General features: G+C 38.6%; 1 protein-coding gene across 2 annotated transcripts in view; it reads left to right on the forward strand.

The window, feature by feature from the left end:
* Nucleotides 1-15,810, forward strand: part of LOC119512376 (zinc finger protein 252-like) — a 73,313-nt gene extending 57,503 nt beyond the window's left edge. For both annotated transcript variants that reach the window (XM_037807001.1, XM_037807000.1), the window contains exon 6: nt 15,600-15,810. In XM_037807001.1, coding sequence (XP_037662929.1) covers nt 15,600-15,728 — 129 coding nt within the window. In that variant the 3' untranslated portion in view covers nt 15,729-15,810. The remainder of the gene's footprint in view (nt 1-15,599) is intronic.
* Nucleotides 15,811-22,731: the final 6,921 nt, after the last annotated feature.

A 22,731-nucleotide genomic window follows, 5' to 3' on the forward strand; every position in this document is an offset into this window, starting at 1 on the left:
TATGCACCAAGCCAGAGTGCCCCAAAATTCGTGATGCAAACACTGAGAATACCGAAAGAAGTAGATACCTCTACAATAATAGCTGGAGACTTCCATACACCACTCTCATCAATGGATGGAACATCTAGACAGAGGATCAATAAAGGAATGTAGAGGTCGAATTGTATGATAAATGAACTAGACTTGACAGACATTTATAGAACACTACAACCAACAGCAGGATACACCTTTTTCTGAGGTGCTTATGGAACATTCTCTAAGATAGACCACATGTTGGGCCACAAAGCAAGTCTCAACAAATTTAAGAATATTGATATTATGCAAAACACTGTCTCAGACCATAAGGGAATGAAGTTGGAAATAAATAACAAATAAAAGGTTGTAAAATTCACAAATATATGGAGGCTAAACAACACACTCTTAGAAAACCAGTGGGCAAAGGAAGAGATTGCAAGAGAAATTAGTAAATACCTTGAGGCAAATGACAATGAAAACACAACATATCAAAACTTACGGGATGCAGCAAAGGCAGTGCTGAGAGGGCAACTTATTGCCCCAAATGCCTATATTAAAAGAGGAGGGGGCATAAATCGAGGAATTATCTGTTCACCCAGAGGAACTAGAGAAAGAACAGCAAACTAACCCCAAAGCAAGCAGAAGGAAAGAAATAACAGAGCAGAAATAAATGAAATTGAAAACAGGAAAATAGAGTCAACAAAATCAGAAGTTGGTTCTTTGAGAAAATCAATAAAATTGACAGACTTCTAGCTAGGATAACAAAAAAAAGCAGATATAAAAAATACAATCAGAAATGGGAAAGGAGAAATAACTACTGATCATGCAGAAATAAAGGAGATAATGAGAAGATACTAGGAGCAACTATATGCTTATAAACTAGAAAACTTTGATGAAATGGACAACTTCCTAGAAAAAACATAAACAACCAACATTGACTCAAGAAGAAATAGATGATTTCCACCCCGCAGAGTCATATCCCACATAGAGGGGGAGGGCAATGAGTTCACCTGGTGTGTGAGCTTAGAGAGAGAGAGGGTCACATCTAAGCAACAAAGAGGTTCTCTGGGGGAGGTATTTGGCACAATTATAGGTAGGGTTAGGCTCTCCTTTGCAGTAACAAGCTTCATAAAGGCAAGCCCTAAGATTGAGGGCTCAACCTACTAAACTGTTAGTCCTCAAAATTTGTGTGAATATCAGTAATAACACAGGTGGGAAAGTCCAACATTTCTGCATTTTTCTCCAGTTCTTCAGGGATGCCCAGAAAATATATTTTATTCTATGCTGAAATTGCTTTGGGATGTATTGAGATTTCACACAAACCTGTAAAACCTACCAGACCACATGTCCTATTCAAAGTTCCATGTAATTATGGTGTTTGAATAAACTGACTGTACAAGTTAAATTATTTAGTGTGCTGTAGAAAATATAGATCCTGCACCAAATAAAAATCTCTTCTTTTGGTCTCACACAGAAGTTGAAGCTTTAAAACACAGTATTGTCCTTTACCCTTTGGCCTTATTTACCTTAATCCTAACCAGATTTCCATCATTCATAATTCTAATTGAAGTCTGAACTCTTTCAGTTTTTTTAACAGTTGTTGTGTGAGGCAATACTGACATTCAGAGCTGCCAAGCTCTAGCTCTGACTTTCAGGTTTCACACAGATAGCCAAAGTTCCAGAGACCAACCAAGTTATATACAAAGGCTCAGCATCTTAGAATTTGGAGAAAAGCATTACAACTTTGGAATAGATATGACTGATGTAGGAGCTTACAATCTAGGGACAATTACAATAAGCATTCCTCTGTTAAACTGTGCTCTAAGATTCAATTCTCAGAGTTTAAACATAGTGCATATTAGTGGGGCATTATTATGTTTGTATTTTCATTGCTGGTATACTTCACTCAAAATCCTGTACTCAAGATCCATTCACCTAGTTGTGTGTCCCACAGCTTCATTCATTTTTGTAGCTGCACAATATTCTATTGTATGCATAAACCATGATTAACCATTCTGTTCATCAGGTGATGTACCCTTAGGCCACCTCCATACATTGCAAATCGTGAATATTGCTGCCATAAACACCAGTGTGTCGATGTCCATTCATGTCCTTGTTCTCAGCTCTTCCAAGTATATACCACATAAACAGTTGCAGGACTTTATGGCACCCACATATTTAGTTTCTTGTGGAACCAACACACTGTCCTCCAGATAGGCTATACCATTCTACTTCCCCAGCAACAGTACCTTGGTGCATCCCTCTTTCCATGCTTTCTCCAGCACTTGTATCCCTGTTTGTATTTTTCCCTGAATTTTACAGATATATTCACATACCATACAATCATCCACAGTGTACAGTTGTTCACAGTATCATCAAGTAGTTGTGCATTCATCACCACAGTCAGCACTTCAACATAATCATTACTCCAAAAACTTGTTTAAATAATAAAAAATGTTTAAGAAATTAAAATACCATACAAAACATGTCAGACAACAACACTACAAAGAATCACTTACCCCTTCCTTAAATCCCCCTCTCATAGACATTTAGCTTTGTATGTTGCCTTTGTTACATTTAATGGAAGCATATTACAATGTTACTATTAACGAGACTGCAATTTGCTTTCATTATATTTTTCCCGAATACCATCCCTTTTTCAACACTTTGCAAGGTTGATGTTCATTTGTTCTCCCACATGTAGAAACATTTTTATATTTGTACATTTAGCCTCAATCATTTACCACTCTAGGTTTCACTAAGTTATACAGTCCCAATCTTTATTGCCTTCCTCTCCTTCTGGTGTCATACATGCTCCCAGCCCTCCTCTTTCAGGCTTAGTCACAGATATCTTGTTCAGTATATTTACAATATTGTGCTACCATCATACAGTATTATACTATCCATTTCTGGATCTATACATATCATGTTGAACATTCTACAGTCCTTCAGCATCAAATGCCTGATCTCCACCCTCTTTCTATCTCTTGATAACCTGTGTTCTCAGCTTTTAACTTGCAACATTTGCTCTTTAATGTTAATTCGTATTAGTGAGACCATACAGCATTTCTCCTTTTGTTTCAGGCTAACTTCGCTCAGCATATCCTCAAGGTTCTTCCAGGATATATGTTCTGTGAACTTGTTCTGTCTTATAGTTGCATAATATTCCATCATGTGTATATACCAGTTTGCTTATCCACTTCTCCACTGATGGACATTTGGGCTGTTTCCATCTCTTGGTAATTGTGAATAATGTCATTATAAGCATTGGTATACAAATGTCTGATTGTGTCTTAGCTTTCAGTTCCTCTGAGTATATACCTAGTAATGGAATTGCTGGATCATATGGTAATCCCATACTTAGCTTCCCAAGGAACTGCCACACTGCCTTCCAGAGTGGCTGACCATTCTACATTCCCAACAGTGAATAAGTGTGCCTCTTTCTCCACATCCTCTCCAGTACTTGTAGTTTTGTTAATGGCCATTCTGATAGGTATGAGATGATATCTCATTGTGGTTTTGATTTACATTTCCCTAATAGCCAGTGAAGTTGAGCATCTTTTCATATGTTTTTGAGCCACTTGTATTTCTTCCACAGAAAAGTGTCTGTCCATGTCTTTTGCCCATTTTTTAATTGGGTTGTCTTTCTCTTGTTGAGTTGTAGAATCTCTTTGGATATTAAACCCTTATCTTACATGTGGTTTCCAAATATTGTCTCTCATTGCATAGGCTGCCTTTTAGCTTTTCTGACAAAGTCCTTTGATGTCCTAAAGTGTATGATTTTGAGGAGATCCCATTTATCTATTTCTTCTTTGATTGCTCTCACTTTGGGTGTAAGGTCTAGGAAACCACCTCCTATCACAAGATCTTTAAGATAGTTCCCTACATTGTCTTCTAAAAGTCTTATGGTCTTAGTTCTAATGGTTAGGTCTTTAATCCATTTTGAGTTAGTTTTTGTATAAGGTGTGAGATAGGAGTCCTCTTTCATTCTTTTGGATATGGATATGCAGTTCTCCAAACACCATTTATTGAAGAGGCTGCTCTGTCCCTGTTGCTTTGGCTTGACTGCCTTATCAAAGATCAATTGTCTATAGATGCAAGGATCTACTTCTGAACACTCAATTATATTCCTTTAGTTGGTATATCTATCTTTATGCAAGTACCATGCTGTTTTGACCCCTGTAGCTTTGTAATATGCTTCAAAGTCAGGTAGTGTGAGACCTCCCAATTCATTCCTCTTTCTCAAGATATTTTTGGCTATTCTGGGCATCCCACCCTGCTGAAAATTTTGGTTATTGGTTTTTCTATTTCTGCAAAGCAAGTTGTTGGGATTGTAATTGGTATTGCATTGAAACTATACATAAGTTTAGGTAGAATTGACATCCTAATTATATTTATTCTTCTAATCCATAAACATGATATGTTCTTCCATTTTTTAGGTCCTGTTTGGTTTCTTTTAGCAGTTTCTTGTAGTTTTCTCTGTATAGGTCTTTTGTGGTCTTGGATAATGAAACTTTTTTCTTGATTTCCTCCTCCTGTTGCTCATTACTTGTGTATAGGAAAACTACTGATTTTTGCATGTTGATCTTGTAGCCTGGCACTTTGCTGTATTCACTGATTAGCTCTAGTGGCTTTGCTGTAGATTTTTCTGGATTTTCTGCATATAAGATCATATCATCTGCAAACAGTGAAAGTTTTGCTTCTCCTCCAATTTGGATGCCTTTTATTTCTTTTTCTTGCCTAATTGCTCTAGCTAGAACTTCCAGCACAATGTTGAATAATAATGGTGACAGTGGGCATCCCTCTCTTGTTCCTGTTCTTAGAGCGAAAGCTTTCAGTCTTTCCCCATTGAGTATTGTGTTAGCTGTGGGTTTTTCATATATTGCCTTTATGAAATTGAGAAAATTCCCTTCTATTCCTATCCTTTGAAGTGTTTTCATCAAGAAAGGATGTTGAATTTTGTCAAATGGCTTTTCTGCATTGATTGAGATGATTATGTGGTTCTTCCACCTTTATGATTTGTTCTACTGCATTAATTGATTTTCTTATGTTGAACCAGCCTTGTATACCTGAAATAAATCACACTTGCTGTGTAATTCTTTTAATGTGCAGCTGGATTCAAATTGTATTCTTTTGAGGATTCTTACATCTATTTTCATTAAAGAGATTGATCTATAATTTCCTTTTTTTCCAGTATCTTTGACTTTGGTGTTTCAGTGATCTTGGCTTCACAAAATGAGTTAGGTAGCTTTTCCTCCTCTTGAATTTTTTTTTGAAGAGATTGGGCATGATTGGTACTAATTCTTTCTTGAATGCTGGTAGAATTCATATGGATGCCTTCTGGTCCTGGACTTTTCTTTCTTGGAAGCTCATTGATGTCTGACTCAATCTCTACCTGTGACTGGCTTGTTGAGGTCATCTATTTCTTCTTGAGTCTATGGTGGTTGTTCATACTTTTCTTGGAAGTTATCCATTTCATCTAAGTTGTCTAGTTTATTAGCATGTAGTTGCTCATAGTATCCTCTCATTATCACCTTTGTTTCTGCAGGGTCAGTAGTTATGTCCCCTTTCCCATTCTAATTGTGTTTATTTGTATCCATTCTATTTTTCTTTTTTTAGTGTCCTTTTCATCTAAGTTGTCTAGTATATTAGTACACAGTTGCTCATAGTATCCTCTAATTATCTCCTTTATTTCTGCAGGTTCAGTAGTTATGACTCCTTTCCCATTTCTGTTTGTGTTTATTTGCATCTACTCTTTTTCTTTTCATTAGCCTAGCTAAGGGCCCAGTGATTTTATTGATTTTCTCAAAGAACCAACTTCTGGTTTTGTTGATTCTCTCTATTGTCTTGCTTGTCTCAATGTCATTTAATTCTGTGCAACCCTTTGTTATTCCTTTCCTTCTGTTTGATTTGGGGTTAGTTTGCTCTTCTTTCTCTAGTTCCTCCAAGTGAATATTTAATTCTTCAATTTTTGCTCTTTCTTCTCTTTTAATATAAGCATTTAGGGCAAATTTCTCTCTCAGCACCACCTTTGCTGCATCCTATAAGTTTGATGTGTTGTGTTTTCATTTTCATTTGCCTCAATGTATTTACTAATTTTTCTTGTAATTTTTTCCTTTCCCCAGTGTGTTATTTAGCTGCCATATATTTGTGAATTTTCTGACCTTCTGCCTGTTGTTGACTTCCAACATTTCATTATGATCCAAGAAGGTACTTTGTATAATATCATTTTTTAAAAAAATTTGTTGAAACTTGCTTTTTTACTCATCATGTGGCCTATCCTAAAAACTGATCCAAGAGCACTTAGAAAAATGTGTATCCTAATGATGTGGGTTGTAGTGTTCTATAAATGTCTATCCAGCCTAGCTCATTTATCATACAATTCAACAACTGTTTCCTTATTGATCATCAGTCTTGATGTTCTATCCATTGATGAGAGTGGTGTATGGAAGCCTCTAACTATTATTGTAGAGGTATCTACTTCTGCCTTCAGCATTCTCAGTATTTGCTTCATGTATTTTGGGGCACTCTGGCTCAATGCATAAATATTTATGATTGTAATGTTTTCCTGATGAATTGTCCCTTTTATTAATACATGGGGTCCTTCTGTCTCTGTTAATTGTTTTACACTTGAAGTCTAATTTGCCTGATAATAATATAGCTACTGCTGCTTTTTTCTGTTCTTTTTTGCAAGAAATATCTTTTTCCAACCTTTCACTTTAAACCTATTTTTATCCTTCTGTCTAAATGAGTTTCTTGTAGACAGCATATAGCTCAGTCTTGTTTTTTAATCCATTCTACCAGTCTATATCTTATTGGGATTTTTAATCCATTAATATTTAGTATTATTATTGTAAAGCCTTTACTTTCTTCTACCATTTTGTCTTTTGGATTCTACATGACACATCTTATTTTTTTTCTCTCTCCTTTTGCCCTTCCTGAAAATCTTCATTTCTATGCAGTTCTCCAAACCTCTCTCTCCTGTCTTTTCTTATAAGCCTATAGCACTCCCTTTACTATTTCTTAAAGCACAGGTCTCTTATTCAAAAACTCTCACAGTGTTTGTCTGAAAATATCTGAATCTCACCCTCAAGTTTGAAAGAGCATTTTGCCAGGTATAGAATTATTGGTTGGCAGTTTTTCTCTTTCAATATCTTAAATATATCATACCACTATTTTCTTGCCTCCATTGTTTCTGTGAAGAAATGTATACATAGTCTTATCAAGTTTCTCTTGTATGTGATGCATTGCTTTCCTCTTGCTGCTTTCAGAATTTTCTTATTGTCTTTGACATTGGACAGTCTGATCAGTGTCTTGAGGTAGGTCTATTGATATCTGTTCTGTTTAGGGTATGCTGCCCTTCTTGAATCCATAATTTTAAGTCTTTCGTAAGAGTTGGGGAATTTTCAGTGATTATTTCTTCTATTGCTCTTTCTGCCCCCTTTCCCTTCTCTTCTCCTTCTGGGGCACATATATTCCTGCACTTCATGTTGTCATTCAGTTTCCTGAGCCCCTGCTAATATTTTTCCATTCTTTTCCCTGTCTGTTCCTTTGTGTATAGGATTTCAGATGTCCTATTTTCTAGTTCACTTTTCCTTTCTTCTGCCTCTTCAAATCCGGTGTTGTAAGTCTCCATTGTGTTTTTCATCTCTTCTATTTTGCCTTTCATTCCTGTAAATTCTCATATTTGTTTCTTCATACTTTCAAATTCCTCATGTTCACCCAATGTCTTCTTTATATACTTCATCTCTTTTCTCATATCTTCCCTCAACTCATTGATTTGATGTTTGAATTGATTTAGATTTATTAGTTGTTTCAATTACTGTATCTCAGTTGAAGTGTTAGTTTATTCCTTTGATCCGTATCTTCATGTTTCCTACTATGGCTCATTATTTTTAGCTGTCTAGGCATCTGATTTTCTTATTTAGTTTATTCTGGAGCTTGTTTTCTCTCTTTTACCTAGTGTTTCCTTATTGGTTAGCTTTGTTCTCTATCATTTGGCATTTAGTTCAACTTATTCCTGACCTCTAACATAGTTTCTGTTTAATTGATCAGAATTTTTCAGCTCTTGTTTTTCTGTTCTTGCTCTGCCTCTGCGTAACCTTTTTGTGGGAGTGTCTCCACAGATCTGTTCAATCCCAATCAGAATTTACCAGTCAAGGCAGGCCCAGGTCTCAGGAGGATGGTATGGATTTTCCCTGAGAACAGACCATCCTGTGAAGCCTCTAGACTGTGCTTTTCCTATCCTGTCCAGCAGGTGGCACTTGTCAGCCCACAGCTACCCACCAGTGTAAAGAGTTGCCACAGGTGCCTTTAATTCTCCACAAGCCCTGTCCCTCCCAGGGTGTGGCTGACTCAAGCTGATTTCCATTTTCCAGTCCCTGGGGTCTGAGTTCTCTGAAGGAGGGCAGCCACTTCAGCTGGGCCTTGCCCCATTTTCTGGGGGATGTTATGTCCTTTAAGGAATTGTCTCCACCACGAGACTAATTTCTTTGTCTCTCAGACCTATCTTAGCTCTGCCCTTGCCAGGGTCCAGGGGCCAACTGCAAATATCTGAGGTTTTCTATAATGAGCTACTTGGAATATTTATTTCAAAAAAAAGAAAGTGAGAAAAAAAAGGATAAAGAAATCCCTTTTCAAGGCCTTTCCCCAGACCCTAAGTTTTGTCAGTCCTGGTCTGGACTATTTGAACATAAGCCCTTTCATCTATTAACCCTTTACATGAATAATTACTCTCAGACTTTAATTCTTAATTCCACCCTTGCCTGGGGTAGTTTTGAAGCAGGAGATCTCATGGGCTATTGAAAAATAAAAAGATAAAGAGTCAGAGAGCCACAAAGGAAAAAGGAAAGGAAAATGAAAAGGAAAGGAAAGGAAAAGGAAAAGGAACAGGAAAAGGAAAGGAAAAAACTTTCAGAGCCAGACCCCAGCTCCCTGGGTTTTGGAGACAGAGCCCAGATTGGTACCCATTTCTATGTGCCCATTTTTCTTGGATTCCAGCCATTTTCCAGTATTCTGAACATCTCCAATTCAAAAAGCCTCTAGTTTCTTTTTGTTTTGTTTTGCTGTTGTTGTCAGCTCTGCCTCCTCTCTGGGAGATGGATTCCTCTGGCTCCTTGCTTGCCCACTCCTGGTTTACCTGTGCTTGGAGCTTTTATTCAGTAGTCTGAATTTGTTAATTCTGCAATTATGGCCAGATTGAGCCCCTCTCCTTTCTCCCAGCATAGAGTGTTTCTTTTTCCCACAAGGAACCAGCTCCAAGACAGTCTGCCATGTCTCATGGAGAGGGGTGCCGGCCCCCTGGCCAGGGAAACGTTTTTTTGCTGGCACCTCAGCTGTTCCACCCATTCCACATTAGTGTATGATACATAACTGGTCACAGAATTCCCCCAAAACACAGCTGTTCCAAACAGTTCCTGGCTATTTACCAGCTGCCCTAGAGGAGTAACTAGATTCCACATCTAACCACTCCACTATCTTGCCCCCCTTATATCCATCTTTTTTTGAATCTATTTCTGCAGCCTAACTCTGACACTGAATTCCTGGTGAGGACAGAGGTGACAATTACATATCATACAATCAGAACATGGAGAGTGGAGATATGCAACAAGGTTCTGGGGAGAGAGAACAGTATTATTTGATCTGTACAGACCTACTCTCTCCCCACAATTTTCCCCAAGCATGATGTAATATTGGTACCAGACTTTGGGAGAGTCCTTTTGTGGACAAAGATTCTATGTTGCCATTTTTTGTGGTTGAAATCCTCCTTCAGTGCTGCTAGTCTCTCAGCAGATTCTGGTACTTGTCACTAGGGGCATTTTCATAGAGCATTTCCCAAAATGCAAATTTATTTTTATCTGTGAGAACAGGTAGTTCCCTGATTCTATTATTTTGTAGTCTAATCACCTGTTTTTCTCATTATATTTTTAATTATTGGGCTACATTTTCTTCCTCAGAATGTAATTAAGATGTAAGAATGAGTATTTAACCTACCTAGCTAAAATAGCTATTGTAGATTTATATTTAACATAAATTATTGATTATTTCAGGATCATTCAATTCATAGAGGTAAATGAAGAGGACAATATAACTAAATGGAAGTTTTTAAGTGTTATGCAAATTTTAACTAAGGAAATAGTTTACAAAGGTAATTTTTTCTTTATTATGGATGACTTTCAACATCACCTTCAAAGAAAGCAGGTGGGGAAGACCCCTGCACGTCCCTGTGGCCAGAACTTCCCTTGAATCATCATGCACATGTAATGTAGCAAGCCTTCCCTCAGCAGAGGCCCTAGAAGGGCATGACTTGGAAGAGGGAACCACTCAGAAATATCAGGGACAATATTCCAATACCAAGGACTTGTGGGTCAGTGGCAGAGACAATCTGTGGCAAGACTGAAGATTTAGACTCTTGGAACAGCCTTAAATCTCCAGGAACACCTGGTTTAATTGTTAAAGCCAACCTCACTCCCTAACTGCTCAGACACACACCCCACATTCAGGGCAGAAAGCACCAACTACACATGCAAAACTGGTGCATCAATTGGACCTCATAAGAATCAGACCCCCACACACCATGAAGACAAGTTGGGGAGAACTGGCTTGAGGGGAATAGGTGGCTTGCAAATGCCACCTGCTGGTTAGTTAGAGAAAGTGTATGCCACCAAGCTGTAGATCTGACAAATTAGAGAGAAGCCTTTGACTTAGCATACATATCTTAAAAGAACCCTATCAAGTTAAGCAAATGCCAAAATGACAAAAACAACAAAAAATTTTAAGACATATGAAAAAACCAGATGATATGGATAACCCAAACCAAAACACCCAAATCAAAAGATCAGAGGAGATACAGTACTTGGAGCAATTAATCAAAGAACTAAAGATAAACAACAGGAGCATGGCACAGGATATAAAGGACATGAAGAAGAGCCTAGAAGAATGTAAAGAAGAAATTGCAAGAGTAAATAAAAAATAGATGATCTTACAGAAATAAAAGAAACTGTTGACCAAATTAAAAAGATTCTGGATACTCACAGTATAAGGCTAGAGGAAGCTGAACAACAAATCAGTGACCTGGAGTATGACAAAATGGAAGATGAAAGAACAAAAGAAAGATTAGGGAAAAAAAATTGAAAAAATCAAAATGGACCTCTGGGATATGATAGATAAAATAAAATATCTGAACATAAGACTCATTGGTGTCCCAGAAAGGGGAAGAGAAATGTAAAGCTCTAGAAAGAGTTTTCAAAGAAATTGTTGGGGGAAATTTTCCAAATGTTCTACACAACATTGATACACAAAGCATAAAAGCCCAGCAAACTCCTGAGTTAGCTTCTGAGTTCAGATAGAGTGTCACAGCCCAAGAGGCCCATGCCGGTCCAAAGGCCAAAGGAGACAGTGAGAATTTTCTGATACATGAACTTTTATTCAGGGCTTACTTATAGGGTGAGAAGTCATGGAGAGATCATGACGGCTCTCTCAGGCCAGGCAGTCATCACATTTGCAAGGAAGATGACTGAGCAAACCAAAAAGGGCAGAAAGCCTTTTATAAGGGCTTAAGACAAAGGTTTTCCTAAGGGTGGGGGGAGCATAGATGCAGGAACAGGTCATTCTGACCTGAGGGGTGGTGCAGGAAGGACTAGAATAAGATTTGAACAATTACATTTTGCTCTTTTTATGAGACTAAGAGCCTCTCACTTCCTGCCTCCTTGCATAAAGTTACATTTTAAAGTCACTTTACCCTTTATCATCTCTTTACTGGCTTAGAAAGACAATAGGTTAAACATCTAGCTGCCTAGGTCATGCAGACTGCTGTGCACCAAAGTTCTGCAGGCCTGATTTGCTCAGGCGATGGGTTGCCACATAGAGGATTTGGCAAAAAAAATCTATTTACTCTCTTATCCCTAAGCTTGTACAGTTTACAGTGAGAATTCCTGTAAACCAGACAAAATTATCTCAATGCATTTAGTTCCTTGGTTCAGATAAAAATAATTTGAATAGCAAAGGTTATGTGTCAGCATGTTTGTAAATATACAAAAGAGGAAGAAGGGGAAGTATTGATCTGTATTCAGATTTATTCTGCAACCTATGTAATGGTGAAAATAGTGCAACAATATCCTTATCTGTAAAATTTATAACATGGCCACTATTTTGTGATATCAAATAAGATGACTATAAATATCTGAAAATTAAATACTATTCTGAAATTTAAAAAAATAATAGAGGGGCATATACAGAAAAACATACCTATTGCAAACCAATTACAATTAGTACTATTTTAATGTTCTTTCATCAACAGTAACAAATGTACTATACTAATGCTATGAGTCAACAATGGAAGGGGGGTAGTTAGGGGTATGGGAGGATTTGAGTTTCCTTTTCTTGTCTGTATCTCCTTTCTGAAGTAATGAAAATGTTCTAAAAATTAAAAAAAAATAATTGTGGTGATGGATGTACAGCTGTGTGATGGTACTGGGGGCAATTGATTGATTGTAAACTTTAGATCTTTGGATAATTATATGGTATGTGAACAATCTCAATAAATAAAAAATTTTTAAATTAAAAAAATAAATCTGAGAAAAAAAGAAAGAGAGGAAAAAAATATATGATAGCTAGGAAGCAACAATAGGAAAGATAGCATTAAGCTAAAGTAGAATAAAGACTCAGAACATCACCAATGGCAAGATTCCCATACCCTTGCCCTTTGTCCCCCTCATATGCATTTAGCTTTGATGTATTGCCTTTGTTACATTAAAGGAAGCAAAATGCAATGTTTGTGTTAACTGTAGTCTCCAGTTTGCATTGATTGTATTTTTCCCCCAATCCCACCCCATTTCTAACATCTTGCAATATTGACATTCATTTGTTATATCTCATGTAAAAACATACTTTTACCTTTTATCAAAATCATTGAGCACCCCAGGTTTCACTGAGTTATGCAGTCCCAGGCTTTATCTTTCCTCTTCCCTTCTGGTGTCCCACATGCTCCTAACCTTCTTCTTTCAACCATACTCACAGTCATCTCTGTTCAGTGTACTTACATTGTTGTGCTACTGTCTCCCAAAATTGTGTTCCAAACCTTTTACTCCTTTCTTTTCCTATCTGTCTGTAGTATTCCCTTTAGTGTTTACTGTAGAGCAGGTATCTTGTTCACAATCTCTGTCATTGTCTATTTGTCAGAGAATATTTTAAGCTCTCATATTAGAAGGACAGTTTTGCTGGATATAGGATTCTTGGTTGGTGCTTTTTCTCTTTCAGTATCTTAAATATTTCACCCCACTTCCTTCTTGCCTCCCTGATTTCTATTGAGAAATCCACATGTAGTCTTATCAAGCTTCCTTCATATGTGATGGATCACTTTTCTCTTGCTGCTTTCAGGATTCCCTCTTTGTCTTTGACATTTGATAATCTGATTAAGTGTCTTGGCATAGGCCTATTTGGATCTGTTCTGTTCAGGGTATGCTGTGATTCTTGGATCTGTAATTTTATGTCTTTCATAAGAGATGGGAAATTTTCATTGATTATTTCCTCTATTATTGCTTCTGCCCCCTTTCCCTTCTCTTCTCCTTCTGGGACATCAATGACATGTACATTCTGCATTTCATTTTGTCCTTAAGTTCCCTAAGACATTGCTCGTATTTTTCCATTCATTTTTCTATCTGTTCTTTTTTGTGTAGGCTTTCAGGTGCCTTGTTCTCCAGTTCCTGAATGTTTTCCTCTACCTCTTGGGATCTGCTGTTGTATGTATCCATTGTGTCCTTCACCTTGTGTGTTGTACCTTTTATCTCCATAGATTCTGTCAGTTGTTTTTTTGAACTTTCAATTTCTACCTTATGTATGCCCAGTCTTTTCATTGTATGCTTCATCTCTTTTGCCGTATCTTCCTTAAACTTTCTGAACTGATTCAGCACTAATTATTTAAACTCCTGTATCTCAGTTGAAGTATAATTTTTTTTTTTCCTTTGACTGGGCCATAGCTTCATTTGTCTTAGGGTAGGTTGTAGTTTTCTGTTGTCTAGGCATCTGGCCTCCTTGGTTACCCCAGTCAGGTTTTCCTAGAACAGAACAGGTTCAGGTCTTGGAAGGAGGCAAAAGTTTCAGGTCTCCCTGAGGGTGTCTTAGAATATTGATGCACCCAATGAGGCCTCAAGTCACTGTGTTTTTCTGCCCAGCAGGTGCACCTGTCTGCCTGTAGCTCCAGACTGGTGTAAGGAGGTTGGGCCTGTGGCTGCTTTTCCCTAGGCTCTAGGGTCTTGTTCTGAATGGAAGGCAGGTAGTAGAACTTGGCACCCCCTCTTTTCTCTTAGGGAAGATACACCCCCTGAGGGGTGTCCATTAGCATTTGAATAGATTCTGACTCTGTTATCTACACCCTTGTCTGGGTCAGAGCACTTGGAATTGAAAATGGCTGAAGTTTTCTCCACTAAGCCAAATAAAGAACAGAAAGACCCCCTTCTGGAGCAGTCTGCAGTCCCCCTCAGTTTCACCCATCAACCAGAGACAGCACCCAGTCTTCTGGGCTCTCCCTCCCTCCCAGAGAGGTCCTTAAGCTCTCCAAGGTCAGTTGTCAAAAGCCTCTGTCTGTTTATTAGGGATTCATAACTTGTATTTAGCATGTGCTAATTAAAAACCCAGTTGGAGCTCAGCTGAGCTGTATTCAATTGCTTGGAGAGTTCTGCTTTCTAGCACAGTAAGGCTTTGCAGTTTGTGAGAGTGATGCTCTCTAGAGCAGAGAGACTTTGCAGTTCAGGCCATGGGGGGAGTGGTCTCCCAGCTCAGATCTGCAGTTTTTACTACAGATTTTATGCTGCAATCTTGGGCATTCCTCCTAATTCATGTTGGTGTATGATGAGTGGATGGTCATGTTTGTCCCCCCACATTTACTCCAGGTTATTTTCTGGTTGTTCCTGGCTGTTTATTAGTTGTTCCAGGGGGACTAACTTCCATTCCTCTCTACACTGCCATATTCTTTCTCCCCTCCTTCAATTTTATTACCTAAGGCCAACAAATAACTAATATGAAAATTTATCCATACTTTTTGAAAATAAAGAATTGTTTGTTGAGGTTTGTTTGCATTACCACAGAACCACAGCATGCATGGGACAGTCTAAGGCATTAGAGAAAGGGCCACAATTACCCCCAGAGCTTAAGCATATCTCTACTGGTCTTCTGTGGCCCCTGTTATTCTCTCCAATCTGGACTGGGAATATGAGGTTGGGAACTGCCATGGTTCCAGGTGGCAGTGTGATCCAGAGAGGTTACTCTCCCTGAGCCCCAGTAAATTCACCAATGAATTGTGGATATGTCCAGACTGGAAAATGATAGAATCAGTGGGATGGAGAAGGGGAGGACTCTGGATGGGAAAGACCTCTGTTCAGAGAGTAAGGCAGGGAATCACATGGGATAGGACCAGCATGATGTCACAGACACCCATTGTGACACCTCCTAACCCTCAGCTGGAGAATGCCTTGAAGGTTGGGGTCAGCATAAAAGCCAGGGGCCAAGGTCCCAATATGGACATAAGGTCTGAGCACATATTGTAAGCTTCCCCTCCCCTAATATCCTTCTCCTGTCCCCACTTCCAGATGACATCAACACTGACCCTGCTGAGGAAGCTGACCCACCACTCTCCTGGATCTCAGGAACACAGAGACTCACAACTACTGCTTCTTTACCCTTTGGCAGCTAAAGGAAAAGCAGAAAAACACCTCTGAGACTCTTTGGGGTTAGGAAGGAAATAAAATAATCTACATATCATAGAGCAGGGACAACAAGATGAGCAACACCAAGAGCTCAGTGACCCTTATCAGAAAGGAAATCAACAGAAAGCCCTGGGACTTTTGGCTGAGAAGAGCTACTGAAATGTGTATGTGAAAGGCAGAAATGTGCAGCAGAATATTATGTGGAATACCTGAGTAGACAAGGAAACCTCAGAAGAGAAAGTTAACAGGTATTTCTCAGACCAATTCTTTAACTGTCAACAAAGCCAGACTTCTTTCAATCCAAAAAGAGAATTGAGCAGACAGACAGGAAGAAGTTGATAAACACTTGAAAAATCTGGACACATGATCACTGCATGGGACACCATCCACTGGGGAAAATGTAGGTGAAACCTTAGAACAAAACTCAGAGTCCTTGCAGTGGTTCTGATTCTGCTGACAATAACAGAGAGAAAGGTATGTTCAACATTCACAGCATCATTTAATGCATTTCCTTCTCCAGCAAAGCAGATGAAGGAAATGTGAGTCCACACTAATAGTATATTCTTGGGAGATTAATCAACAAAAATTCTGTCTCCTGTGAGATTGACAGTTACCTTACCAGGAAAAATAAGAGGAAAATACATCTATCACATGGTCATGTACATGCTCCTTGTACTCTGTACTTCCCTCTTATCTGTGTAAAGAAGGCCTCTACCTGTCCATGCAACTAGGGGTGGGAGTGTGAATGAACATCGGAAGAAGGAGTTTTCTGGCATGCCTTCAAGGAATTTGGAATACCAAAGAATGATTCATTATTGGATTGGTCATTCTTTTAACAGGCTTTCTTCCCCATTTGTATGTTGATCCAAACATATCAAAACACCCTGATCCTTTATATCCAATTTGCACAAGAAGTTCTGTAAAACAGGTAGGATTGTCCTAATGAAGTTTTCCCAAAAAATTTAATTAAGAAAATTCAAAAAATAATGGAAAATGAATTAATAATATACCTATACCTAAGAACATCATCCCACATCACTGAACATATAATTAATATTGGCAGGCAGTTTTTTTAATCATATCTCTCCACCTCTGCAAATGATGTCAACCCATCATATTTTTATTCATTTCAAAGAAAGTTGTTCTTATCTATAACATTTCCCCAAATAATTCAGAATGCACATCATTAGGTTTTATATTACTAAAGTTTATTGATTTTGCTTAAAATTTACATAAAGGAAATGCATATAAATCTTAACTGTTGAGTTTTAATAAATGTATGTGCCTATATAATCCAAACACATATATAGTTATGAAATATGAATTTCACTCAAGGAATCCCTTCATTTCTATCCCAGTCAAACCTGACAGCTACAAAGACAACTTTTTAACCACCATAAAAAACTTTGGCATGTTGTAAAATTTAATATTGGTGAAGTCATACAGTATGTAATCTGCTGGGTTAAGCTTGTTTCATTCATGTATAGTAGTTCATTCTTTCTATAATTTAGTACTATCCAATTGTACAAATTAGCATAGGTAGTTTATGTATTTTCCTATTGCTGAAAACCTGGAATTTTTCCAGTTTGGGTATATTTACAAATATGTTATGACACATCTATAGATAATATTTTGTAGGATTTTCATAGTGTGATGGTTAGGTCAAGCAAATACCCTTACTGCAAGAACACTTCATGGCTGGATAGTAAACCAGGAGGCTGGTTTATTAAACCATCAGTCAATTTGTTGCATCTATGGCTGATTATATCTATGATCAACTAAGGGAGCATCTTCCACAATGAGACAATCCAATCAGTTGGCTTTAATCCAATCAGTTGAAGACTTTTAAGGGTGAAGAGAGAAATTTCATTTATTCTTTGGTCAGCCAGCCTCTCCTGGGGAGTTCATTGAGGACCTTCATTGGAATTGCCAGCTCATGGACTGCTCTATGGATTTTGGACTTGTGCATCCTGCCCTCTGGAATTTGAAATTGTGCATTTCCACAGTTGCATGGGACACTTTTATAAACTCAAATATTTACAGATATCTCCTGTTGGTTCCATTTCTCTAGAGAGCCCTGACTAAGACAGCTTGGTACTGGGAGTGCTTCTTGAGAAGCAGGATCTTAAAATGAGCTTGTGCAATTGGTTTCCTACTCTGATTAGATTCAAAGCACTAATGACTCTATTTTCAGTAATCAAGGTGGCACTGAAAGACCATGGCATGAGTTGGCAATGGAAATTCACAAAATATCACAATTTGATTCTCCTAATCATACTCTAGTGACAGTGTTTTTGACAACAGAAGTATGTGGGCATAAGAGACATGTTGATGTTGACTGCTAGTTCTTAGATACACTGGATAGAGTTATAAGAGAAAGGTAGGAGGTGAAGGCTTCACATTTACAACCTAAATGCCATATGAAAGATGTGAAAGATTCTATATGTATTCTGAAAAAATCTTGTTTCCTGTGGGTGCAGACTTCAGACCTCTGAAAGCCAGACCCATAATCTCATTGTGCAAGTAGCAGATTTACAACAAATACTATAATCTCAATCTCACAGGGTGTCTGCTGTTAAGGCAAAGACATTGATTGGAAAATAATGAGATCCTGAAAATTGGGATGGGGACATATGGGTTCATAATGATGGCAGTGGGGATTTTGGAACCCTCAATCCTGCTAAGTCTTTGCTAGATAAACATTTAATGGTCTGCCCTAAGGAAACAGTCCCCCAACCTCCAGCCTGCCCTGAGGTAAGAGCCACCCAATCTCCAGCCTACCCTGAGGAGACAGCCACCTGACCTCCAGCCTGCCTTGAGGAAATGGCTTCCTGACCTCCAGCCTTCCCTGAGAAACCTGCCATTCAACCTCCACTTAAGAAATTAACAGCTCAGTGCTGCTAAGCATATAATCACCTCCCCTGGGGAAACAACACTTAATCCTCTGGCTGGAGAAATTAATCCTGTTTCAACAGATGAAACTGCAACAGAATGCTCTGAAGTAATTGGCTTGAAGGATACCTCTAATACTTTTCTTGGTCCACTCCATCACTGCCCCTTTCTTCAAGACTTATAACTTGACTGAAGTCACAAAAGGCCTAAAAGGTGAGGTAAAAAGTATAACCCATGTGTAAATACACTATACTCCAAAAGAACTGCATGAATTTTCCAACTAATATAGACAGAAATTAGGCGAACATGTGGGGGAATGTATATCAATGGTATCTGATAATGGAAGGAATATAAAGATGTATCAGTCTGAATTTTTTTTATATGGGCCCACTAAGCAGAGATTCTGCATTCAATGCTTTAGCTCAAGGGGTAAGAAAGGTCATTAAGAGTTTCTTTCTTTTGTTGGCTGAAACATGGATCAAAAGGTGGCCAACATTTCCTGAGATAGAAATGCCAGAACTGCCCTGGGATAATGTAGAGGAGGGTATCCAAAGGCTTAGAAAGATTGAAATGTTACAGTGGATTATCTTGGAAGGACTGCTCACACACCCCAGAAATGTCCAGACAGCAACCTTTTACCAGAACTGTGAGGAATAAATTTGTGAGGCTAGTTCCATCATCCCTGAAGAGCTCCATAGTACTCTTCTCTGTAGTTCAGATATTATTGTGGGAACTGCTGTCACTGAGCTGGAATCCTTAAACACATAGGGATAATTGGATCCTGAGTTGGCAAAAGCCATGTGGCAGCAGTCATTTGCCAATGACTAGTGGGTACAGCTACATAATGGACAAGAGACTCAAAGAAGCAGTCAAAATAATCTGATTCACAGCATCTTATGGCCTGAGCTAGTAGATCATGGAGGACCTAGAAGGAAAATTGATGGGGAGTCTACTAAATTCTTGTTTGATCTGTATAAGTAGAAGAATTCTAGGTCAAGTGAACAAAATTCTACCTTGAATTACAAAAACAGAGAGTCATGCCCTTTAATCAATTCCCAGAATTGTGACAGTTTACAGACCTAGAGCCCCTTGAATGAGGGGAAGTCTGAATACTCCTGGGGAAGGATACTGTTACACTGCCAAAAATATATACTGTTAACCTTCCTCCCAGACTTCCCTAGGGGGCCTATGGCCCTTTGCCAGGGTAACTTTGCACTGGAGAAAAGGAAATTATAAGATACTTCAGGGATTATTAGACACTGGTTCAGAAGTGACAGTAATTCCAGGAGACCCAAAACATCACTCTGTTCCACCAGTCAGAGTAGGGGCTTATGGAGGTCAGGTGAGTGATGGAGTTTTAGCTCAGGTCATTCTCACAGTGGGTCCAGTGGGTCTCTGAACCCATTCTGTGGTTATTTCCCCAGTTCTGGAATGCATATTTGGAATAGAAATACTCAGCAACTGACAGAATCCTCACATAGGTTCCCTGTCTCATGGAGTGAGGGCTATTATGGTAAGAAAGGCCAAGTAGAAGCCACTAGAACTGCCTCTGCCTAGCAAAATAGTAAACCAGAAGCAATACCATATTCCTGGTGGGACCTACTCCACAGCCAAAGAAGTGTCTGAATGGGCACATGCTCATTAAATTTTTTGGTCTTTCCATCTTCCCCATCAACCAGAGGCAGTTGGGTTGATAGAACAGTGGAATGACCTTTTAAAGACTCAATTATGGTGTCAACTAGTTGGAAATATCCAGAAATGCTGGGGCAGTGTTCTCCATGAGGCTATGTATGCTCTGAATCAGCATCTACTTTATGGTGTTTTTTCTCCCATAGCCAGGATTCACAGGTCCAGGAATCAGTGGGTGGAAATGGGAGTGGCTATCACTGTTAGTTGTCTACTAGGAAAATTTCTGCTTCCTGTCCCTGCAGTATTATGCTCTGCTGGTCTACAAGTCTTATTTCCAAAAGGAGGAGTGTTCTCACTGGGAGACACAACTATGATTCCATTGAACTGGAAGTTAGGACTGCCACCTGGCCACTTTGGGCTTCTCATGGCTCTAAATCAACAGGCAAGGAAGGGATTTAGTCTACTGACTTGGTTGATTGATCCTGACTATCAATGGTAAATAGGCCTGCAACTACATAATGGAGATAAAGAAGGGATTCCCTGAATATGGGATGTTCACTAGGATGCCTCTTAGTACTACCATGACCTGTGATTAAAGTCAATGGAAAACTGCAACAACCCAATCCAGGCAGGACTACCAATGGCCAAGAAACTTCAGGAATGAAGGTTTGGGTCACCCCACCATGGAAAGAACCACGGCCAGCTGAAGTCCTTGCTGAGGGTAAAGGGAACATGGAATGGGTAGTGGAAGAAGGTCGTGATAAATATGAACTATGGCCACGTGACCAGTTACAGAAATGAGGACTATGATGGAATGAATATTTCCTCCTTGTTTTGTTATGAGTGTGTTTGTATTTTTCCATAAAGCATATATCTTTGTTTTCTTCTCTATATTATCCCTTTATCAAATGGCATAAGCTGTATTGTTCATTTAGCAGTATTTAAGTTAAAGGAAGTCAAGTTTAAGAGTCAATGTCACCCAAGGACTTGTACCCTATTCTGGAGAAATTTAGTACATTTCTTATTGTATGCAGGAGAGCTGAGTATTGCTAAGTAAAATATATGTCTATTATTGTGCTCTACTAAGATATAAAGTATGGTTTAAGGTGATGTGTGTAACTGCCATGTTGACAAGGGAGGGGCTGTGATGGTTAGGTTCATGTGTCAACTTGGCCAGATGTCTGGTCAAGCAAGCACTGACCTAACCATTACTTCAAGGACATTTTTGGCTGGTTAATAAAGCAGAAGGCTGGTTTATTAAATCATCAATCAATTGCAGCTGGGAAAGATTACATCAATGAAGGACATGTCTTCTACAATGAGAGAATTCAATCAGCTGGATTTAATCCAATCAGTTGAAGAGTTTTAAGGGAGAAAGAAAGAAGACCTTCATTTCTTATTCCACTAGCCAGTGAAATGTTTCCTGAGGAGTTCATTGAGCACCTTCATTGGAGTTGCCAGTTTGCTACATTTCCTATGGAATTTGGACTTGTGCAGCCTGCCCTACAGAATTTGGACTCATGCATCCCCACAGTTGTGTGAGAGTTTCATAACATCTCATATTTACAGATATATTCTGTTGATTCTGTTTCCCTAGAGAACCCTAACTGATACAAATGGTATGAATATTTCTTCCTTGCTTTGTTATGAGTATGTTTGTATTTGTCCATAAAGCAAATATCTTTGTTTTCTCCTCTAACTTATCCCCTTATCATATGACATAGTTGTATTGTTCCTTTTATAGTATTTAGGTTATAGGATATCAACTAAAGAGTGAATGTTACCCAAGGACTTGTACCCTGTTCTGGAGAGATTTAGTGCATTTCTGGTTATATGCAGGATAGCTGAGTACTGTTAGGCAAAACATGTCTGATATTTTATTCTATTTAGAGATTAAGTATCATTTAAGGTGATTTGTATAGCTGCCAAGGTGACAAGTAGTGGATTATGATGGTTAGGTTCATATGTTTACTTGGCCACCTGATGGTGCCAATTTGTCTGGTCAAGTAAGCACTTGCCTAACCATTACTGCAAGGATATTTCATGACTGATTAGTAAGCCAGAGGTCTGATTTATTGAATCATCCATCAATTGATTGTATCTATGACTGATTACATCTATGGTCAAATAAGGGATTGTCTTCAGAATGAGAGAATCCAATCAGTTGGATTTAACCTAGTCAGTTGAAGACTTTTAAGGGAGAGGAGAGAACTTTCATTTCTTCTTTGGCCAGCCAGTCTCTCTTGGGGAGTTCATAAAGGACCTTCATCAGAGTTGCCAGTTCTCAGCCTGCCCTACAGAGTAGGACACATGCATCCTGCCCTATGGAATTTGGACTCATGCATCTCCACAGTTGCATGGGACACTTTTAGATAATCTTGTATTTATAGATATCTTCTGATGGTTCTATTTACCTAGAGAACCCTGACTATTACACATAGTATTTGGAGATAAATGATTTCCATTATTTATTGGGTGTCTAGTGACCATTGTG

The sequence above is a fragment of the Choloepus didactylus genome, chromosome 17 (genome assembly GCF_015220235.1).
Source record: "Choloepus didactylus isolate mChoDid1 chromosome 17, mChoDid1.pri, whole genome shotgun sequence".
In the NCBI taxonomy this organism is placed as follows: domain Eukaryota; kingdom Metazoa; phylum Chordata; class Mammalia; order Pilosa; family Megalonychidae; genus Choloepus; species Choloepus didactylus.